General features: G+C 51.7%; 1 protein-coding gene across 3 annotated transcripts in view; it reads left to right on the top strand.

Annotated features, from left to right (window-relative positions):
* The window catches only part of rassf7a (Ras association domain family member 7a), a 39,046-nt gene extending 32,276 nt beyond the window's left edge, over positions 1-6,770 (top strand). For all 3 annotated transcript variants that reach the window (XM_035396584.1, XM_035396582.1, XM_035396583.1), the window contains 4 exons: positions 147-1,021; positions 4,550-4,712; positions 4,901-5,008; positions 6,554-6,770. In XM_035396584.1, coding sequence (XP_035252475.1) covers positions 147-1,021; positions 4,550-4,712; positions 4,901-5,008; positions 6,554-6,585 — 1,178 coding nt within the window. In that variant the 3' untranslated portion in view covers positions 6,586-6,770. The remainder of the gene's footprint in view (positions 1-146; positions 1,022-4,549; positions 4,713-4,900; positions 5,009-6,553) is intronic.
* Positions 6,771-8,375: the final 1,605 nt, after the last annotated feature.

Here is an 8,375-nt window from a genome sequence, read left to right as displayed (position 1 = left end):
TTAGTCAGCCATTATGAAATACATCTCAGGAAGAGTCGTTCTTCTTTACCTAAAACAGAAAATGGGTCTGTTTGACCCAAACAAATCACGGTGCTTAAGAGCCACAGTTGTGCTTGGTTCTGACTCTCCCCCCCCACCCCCCCCAGGTCAGACGGGCCGCTATGTTCTGATCCAGAGACTGAGGGACACGGAGAAGCAGCTGCTGGCCAATGAGAGGCCGCTGGAGTCGCTGGCCAAGCTGGGCCAGCTGGGGAACGAGGTGCAGTTCTTCCTGCGGAGGACGGGTCCCAGCAGCAGCGACGGGCCAGCGCAGAGCCGGGGGCCCCCCCTCCCCAAACTGTCCGAGCCCGAGCCCCCGAAACGCCGGGAGCCCAAGAAGTCCCTCACCTTCAACCTGGGGCCCACCAGCTCCCCTCAGACCAAACTCAAGCACTTTAGAAAGCCGCACAGGGACTCCCCCGAGCCCAGGGCCTCCCCCCCTCCCCCGGCCGCCGCCGCCGCCGCCGCCGCCGGGCCGTCTAAGGAGGAGGTGTTCCGGAAGGTTCTGGTGCAGCAGGAGCGTCTGCAGGCCCTGGAGGCGCAGCTGGAGGGCCTGGAGCAGGAGGTGCAGGTGTGGGAGCAGCCCCCGGCGCTGGACCCGCGGCACAGGGAGGAGCTGGAGCTCCTGCAGGAGGAGGCGCGGCGGAACGAGGCGGAGCTGGCCCTGGAGGAGGTGCTGGAGCGGGAGCTGCAGGCGGAGGCGGAGGCGGAGCGCCGTCTGCGCGGTCGCCTAGGCGACCTGCACGCCAAGATGGACGACTGCAGCCGGCGACTGCGCGACTTCCACAGCCGCTCTGCGCAGCTGGAGCGCGACATTCAGCAGGAGGCGCGCGCCTCCTCCCGGCCCCGCACCCCCACCCCCGACCAGCAGCTGGGCACCGTCAGGGTGGAGCTACAGGCCCAGCAGCACCAGGGGGCAGAGCTGGAGGCATCCATCACAGAGATGGAGAAAGCGCTGGGGGAAGCAGAGGCTGTGCTGCAGGTAAGAGGGGCGTGTCTCTCTCAGATCCCACCCCCTCTAACACTGGACAGAGGGGCGTGTCTCTCTCAGATCCCACCCCCTCTAACACTGGACAGAGGGGCGTGTCTCTCTCAGATCCCACCCCCTCTAACACTGCACAGAGGGGGTCACATTTACCATCCTAAGGACCGCTACTTTAGTGCAAGTACCTGCAGACTTATTTACACCACCGCTCTGTCGGTTACAAAAAATTAAAAAATTTGCATGCTAGCTTGTTTGTCGTGTGTGTGTGTGTGTGCATGTATGGTGTGTGTGAGTGTGTGTATGTGTGTGTGTGTGTGTATGTGTGTGTCTGTCTGTTGTTGCTAGGATACTAAAAGCCGTTTGTGTTGTTTACTGGAACTGTATTTGTGGTGGAAGCTATGAATGATAATAAATTTAATTTAAAGATGATTTTGTGGGTGACAGCAAGCAGGATAATGTAAGCTACAGCAATGCCCTGGCGTGGCAGCTGTTGCTGTCACTAATGAGGCCAACTCTGGTTTGGCAGCCGTGTAAATCTGTGAAAATGAATAAGATGTGCTTTCCGGCAATCGTTTTTCTTTCTGTTGGAAAGTCTGAAGCATTTAGGCCCTTGTCGTGCGTTAAGGCCCAGCCTGCTTAGCCCACCTAGCAAGAGCGCCACCATCCCCCCTTAAACCCCCCCCCCTTTCCCCCGCTGGCCCACAGCGGATAATGCTGAAACTCTGACATTATTAACACAAAAAACAAAGAGCTTTTAAATCTGGACCAACGGCATTCTATTGGTTGAGAGCAGTCAGGTGCTGTGGGTGTATGGATCCTGAAGGGTCGGGTTGAGATCAGGTTTTACGTGTTTGCTGTATTTTGGAAAGGGCCTCTCCTATGTCAGTGTTCCTTACAGGCGATGTTCCTGAGTAAACAGCTAATAACCCCGTGCAGAGAAACACGAGCTCCTTCCACCATTCATGTGAGCGCATATCTAAAATATCCCTCACACACACACACACACATGCACACACGCACGCATACACACAAGCAAGCACACACACACACAAGCAAGCAAGCACCCACACACACACGCACGCACGCACGCATGCACACAAGCAAGCACACACACACACACACACGCACACACGCACGCATGCACACAAGCAAGCACACACACACACACACATGCACACACGCACGCATGCACACAAGCAAGCACACACACACACAAGCAAGCAAGCACCCACACACACACACGCACGTACGCACGCATGCACACAAGCAAGCACACACACACACACGCACGCACGCACGCACGCACACAAGCAAGCACACACACGCACGTGGCTTGCTCGTCAGTAGCTAGAAGGTATTTGTCACATTTGTGTGTGAAAACCACGAACAGAAGAGAGAACGCTGACCCACACGTTTTTGAGAGCTGCTCTTCTGTGAGAACCGTCAGTCTGCAGATACTTTTCAACGTAATTCACCCGTGGGCATCACAAATGACCCCCTCCTTCTCAAAAGAGGTTTAAATCTCTGCAAGCCTTTCCTAATAACTCTAAAGGAAGCTGGTGGCTCACCGTCTCCCTGCTTGTTTCACAAACATTAGGTCTAGATAAAACAAAGCCCCCACCGCCACCGCTCACCCTGTTATAATTAAGGGTGAAAGCACCCTATCGTTTGCATAATTGCTGTTGATATGGCTGTTGACTGCTGTTTTACAGTCTACGTAAACAATTGCTTTGGCAATACTGTGCTGATGTGCAGCCAGGCCAGTAAAGCCCATTTTAATTGAATAAAATGACATGCAACAGAAGAAGTACAGCAGGTGTAACTGTGATTATTAAAGGAAGATTTGAAAGAGAACGAATGGGTGAAATAAAAAACAGCAGGCATTGTGATAGACTGCTTCAGAGAGAAACGCGAGGCACCGTGATTTACACACGCTACCGCTGTATGGAGACGCTATGTTTTGTGTTACAGGCTATACGTGAACTTACACACACACACACATATTATACTCTCTTAATGGATATTCTATGTACATACACTAACGTGCGCGCGAATATGACGTAGTGGAGATGCGTGTTTGTATATAAACGGAAGTTAAACCTTGAGCTGCTTGTCTACTTTCGGATTGTCACAATTTTGTGTGCAAAAGGGGCACTAGCGTCTGGCGCGCGAGCAACGCCGCGAGTCTCGACTTGTCTCCCGATAGTGAATAATGGACTGAAGTAATTGAACTTGAATAGCGCCTCCAGGTGTGAATTACTACGCTAAATATATCGCGCCAGAATCGATGTTAAAAAGCATGCGTTCACAGTTTAAAGCACAATATAGTTGTTTTCCTACTGTCTCGAGGTAAAGGATGCAGGAAAGGGAAGTGTACAGATTAGTTATTTGCTCGGACTTACTTGTGCCTTCTGTTCAAAACACGCGACGCTTCTACTTTGAAGACTTGTCCACCCGGCTTCCACTTGAATGTTATGGGCACCAGTGCCCCCGTGTGGCTGTAATATGCACCACAGTCACCAAATTCAATTCAATTCAAATCAAATCACTTTATTTGTCCCCGAGGGGCAATTGCAGAGGCACGTGGAGTAGTACGATTAACAAGTAAAACATTACAGGAGAGAGAGAAAAAACAGACATAACATACAGTGCAGCAGAGACGAAAAATATACGAGCACGAAAATAACCTCGCCAAAAATACGTTAAGACTGCAACATAAGGAGCCAAACGTCAAACACAATATCCAGGTGGATATAAACGTAACACGAGCGACATACACAATAAATAACACACTAATAGATATAAAATATATAAAAGAAACTGCTCTACGAGCCGGCTGGTCACCACACGAGCAGTGACGGGAAGTCAGTAACTCTAACTCTACAAAAGAGTGCGCCCTCCTGTGGGCAGTGAGTGTTAGAAATATGAACATCCGTGTCCCCCTAAATTCATAATATTGATGCCCTCAGCTTTTTGATCAATTTAAAAAACGTGAACTGAAGGATGTATATGTTGTTTTTCTTCTGTGTGGGATGCATTACATAAAATATAAAATGTATGCTACATAAAATGCTAAAACGAAGGTGTACTGGTAAGCCTTACTGTGCAGTTTATTGTCTTATAGCTTTTATGTTCAGAGTCACTGTATTTCCACGTTCTGAAATAATGTCTTAGGGAGGGAAATTGTGGAAGATATACAAAATAGAAAACAGCAATACAAAAACAGTCAAATGACTCAAAATGCATGTATTATTATATTGGGGGGGGATATTAAAACGTTGGCCAATTTATATATGCACATACACACTCTCACAGACTCATACACACATACACACACACACGCATGCAGACGCAGACACACACGCGCACACACGTTACAACATGCACCGTATTAAGAATTTGAATAAGTGAAATGGCTGAGTGATCAGCAGGCCCTGGAGTCCTACAGCGACAGGTGTGTCAGGTTCGCAGGTGTGTTGCTGACAGCGCTGTTTCTCTCCTGCCCCCCCCCCCCACATCCCCCAGGTGAAGAATGAGGAGCTGGATGAGCTGAACAAGGAGCTGAGGCAGTGCAACCTGCAGCAGTTCATCCAGCAGACGGGCGCCCTGCCCAGCCAATCACAGGCTCGCACAGACCAGCCTGAGCAGCTGGAGCAGCCGGAGCAGCTGGACGGATATAGCAATGGAGGTGAGCTGCTGCATTAACAGGCTCAAGCACACACACTCATTTTAATGTCTGATTATAAGCAGCTGCTTGTTGTTTTTGTCGGATAATGCAGTTACCCGGATACAGGTTTCCAGCTGTAAAGAAGCCCCGCCCCCATCACCACCCCACTCTCAGCGTTAAGCAGTAAATTCACTCTTTTCCCCCCACAGGCTCCCTTTCGTACCCCTCCGAGTCGCCACCCCGCCCCACGGCCAAGCAGTTCATGGGAAACCCCCGAAATCTGCAGAACCCCCTGATCTCCAGCCTGAACCCTGAGGGTGTGTATGTGTGAGAGTCGCTCGGCCAGGCCCGCTCGGCCACGCCCGGCCCCGCCACCTGCACGTCTGCCTGCCTGCCTGCCCTCCGCTTCAAACCTGACTCCGCCCTTCCAAAAAAATACAGCAACCCCCCGCCCCCCGCCGCTGTGGGGACGTCCCAGGCCCAGCGTGAACTCCCTCTACCCCCTTGCCAAATTCCCTCCTTCTGGGCCAGTTACCCCCTCTTTTATTCTTCAGTTCTTCTTTCATTCTGACTCTTTTCTTTACCTCTTTCTCTCTCTTGCTCTTTCTCTACATCCCGGACACAGTGAGTGTCTTCTGATCTCCAGGCTGAGCCTCACCCCTTTTCATTCCCTCTCCATCTCTCCCTCTTTCTTTGCCTTTTTATTCTCTTTTGTAGAGTCCTCCCTCCTTTTCCCCTCTCCTCTCCTCTCCTGCTCCTGTGTGGACTCTGATGCTTGCGTTGGTTTCTGACTAATCCAACGCTTCAGTGGGACACAGAGCTTTCCAGCGCTTTATTAATTCATTATTAATTCATTATTAATTCATTATTAATTTATCTAATGGTTGCACTGGGGAGGCTCAGATCAGACAGGCTAACAGCTCTTCGCTCTGCTTCTCTCTCTCTCTGTTTCTCTCTCTCTCTCTCTCTCACTCTCATTCTCTCAGCAGAATGCCGTGTCACTGTGCTTCACAGTAAGATAATGATTTACAGTGAAGACGTTAATACTGGCCTGAGAGCAGAGCCATGGGCTGAGTGTGTTAGATGTGTGTGTGTGTGTGTGTGTGTTTGAGACTGTGTGTGTGTGTCTGTGTGTGTGTGTGCGCGTGCGTGTGAGTGAGTGTGTGTGTGTGTGTGTGTGTCTGTGTGTGTGTGTGTGAAGGCAGCTTGGACAGTAAGACAGCGGCTGTCGTGTAGAAGCACAGCACATACACACACAGGCACACTGTGTGCACTCTAGTGAATCACCTCCATCAACAGAGGAGAGACAGAGAGTGAAAGACAAAGAGAGTGTAGACACACACACACACGCACACACTCTCACACACACACACGCATACAAACACACACACTCTCACACACACACGCATACAAACACACACACACACACGCGTGCATGAAAACACACACACACACGCGTACAAACACACACACACACACACGCATGCATGAAAACACACACACACACACACACACGCGTACAAACACTCACACAAGACAAACACGCACACACACACAGTGTTTTCTGATTGCCTGGCTGGTGTCAAGCCCTCCCTTCCCTGTCCCCCCCCCTCTCTCCTTCCCTCTCTCTCTATCTCTCCCCCTGTCCTGGGTGCTGTGCATAGCGGGGGCTTCAGTAATGGGACTAAAAGGCTCTCGGATGTTTGAGAGGTTGGATGGGGGGGGGGGGGGGGGCAGCTGGGATTTTTCCCAGAGGAACTTTTTAAAAACTTACCAGCCCCCTGCCTACCCCCACCCCCCTTCAAATGTTCTGAAACTAAACAATAGTGGCGTCACACTGGTTATTTTTGTGTGTCTTGCAGTCCTGACATCCAGGGAGGCGTCTTGGAGATAAAACAGGAATCGCAAGTCCAAGGATGTGTTCACTGTTCACTCATTATTTCACACATATTTTAACCCCATATTGTTATTATATGTATATATAGCAAAGTATGTATTTACTGTAAAATATGAAACTTAATGTGAATTATTTTGTGTATATATATACATATATATATTAAAGGATGTCTCTTTGTGAAATAGAGGACTCTGTTTGCACTGGCCTGGGTTGCACACACTTCTCACTGTTCTAGAAATGTTTTTTCTCCCTCAAGTGAGATGTGCCCCATCCCAGAATGCATTGCATTTTGAGCTTTGAGATGTGCCCCTTCCCAGAATGCACTGCATTTTGGAGGGGATATCTTCCACTGATGGTGGGCATGACATTCCGGGAATCTGAAGAAATCCAAAAGCATCAGGAAATGCAACCTTGCCCAGTTTGTTTCACACACACACACACACACACACACACACACATGCACACAAACACTCACACGCACAGACACACATGCTCACACATTGACACTCGCGCACACACACACACTGAAATGCACACATACATGCACACAAACACTCACACGCACAGACACACATGCTCACACACACACACACTCGCGCACACACACTCAAAACACGCACATGCACGCACACACACGCACACTACACATGCGTGTACATCATGGACAGTGTTCCACTGTCCCCCCCACCCCCCACCCGCTTGCGTTAGCTGAGAACAGTGGCCCACAGTGTCTGCTCTGGTGTATAAATAACTCATCTGGGTTAAACACACCCAGCCCTCACAGCTCTCCCCTCTGGCCCTAGATTATCTCAGGATGGAGATGCAGGAGCATAGGAGGTGCAGAAGCAGTGGACATGCAGGAGCAGTAGGGAGCAGTGGAGGTGCAGAAGCAGAGGGGGTGCAGGAGCAGTGGGGGGGTGGAGGAGCAGTGGGGAACAGTGGAGGTGCAGGAGCTGTGGGGAGTAGTGGAGGTGCAGAAGCAGAGGGGGTGCAGGAGCAGTGGGGGGGTGGAGGAGCAGTGGGGAAAAGTGGAGGTGCAGGAGCTGTGGGGAGTAGTGGAGGTGCAGGAGCAGAGGAGGTGCAACAGCAGTGGGGGTGCTGGAGCAGTCGAGGTGCAGGAGCAGAGGAGGTACAGGAGCAGTGGGGAGCAGTGGAGGTGCAGGAGTAGTGGGGGTGCTGGAGCAGAGGAGGTGCAGGAGCAGTGGGGAGCAGTGGAGGTGCAGGAGTAGTGGGGGTGCAGGAGCAGAGGTGGTGCAACAGCAGTGGGGGTGCTGGAGCAGAGGAGGTGCAGGAGCAGTGGGGAGCAGTGGAGGTGCAGGAGTAGTGGGGGTGCTGAAGCAGAGGAGGTGCAGGAGCAGTGGGGAGCAGTGGAGGTGCAGGAGTAGTGGGGGTGCAGGAGCAGAGGTGGTGCAGGAGCAGTGGGGGTGCAGGAGCAGAGGTGGTGCAACAGCAGTGGGGGTGCTGGAGCAGAGGTGGTGCAGGAGCAGTGGGGGTGCAGGAGTAGTGGGGGTGCAGGAGCAGAGGTGGTGTAGCTGTTTTTGTTGGTATTAGAGCTGCAGGTCTGATGAAGGCTGCCTGCCACAGCTGTCATGTGACTCTTGGATCTTCTGAAGCTTGTCCGCAGACCGCCCACGGTGATGCGTGCGGGCTCCATCATTACAGCACGCACGCATTCCCACTGCCCTTACACCTCCACCCTCACCCTCAGTCCCTTACACCTCCACCCTCACCCTCAGTCCCTTACACCTCCACCCTCACCCTCAGTCCAGCTTAGCTCCCAGCAGAGT

This window comes from Anguilla anguilla, chromosome 16, assembly GCF_013347855.1.
Source record: "Anguilla anguilla isolate fAngAng1 chromosome 16, fAngAng1.pri, whole genome shotgun sequence".
Classification (NCBI taxonomy): Eukaryota; Metazoa; Chordata; class Actinopteri; order Anguilliformes; family Anguillidae; genus Anguilla; species Anguilla anguilla.
Note: the sequence above shows the minus strand (reverse complement) of the source record. Positions and strands in the feature narration are given on the sequence as shown.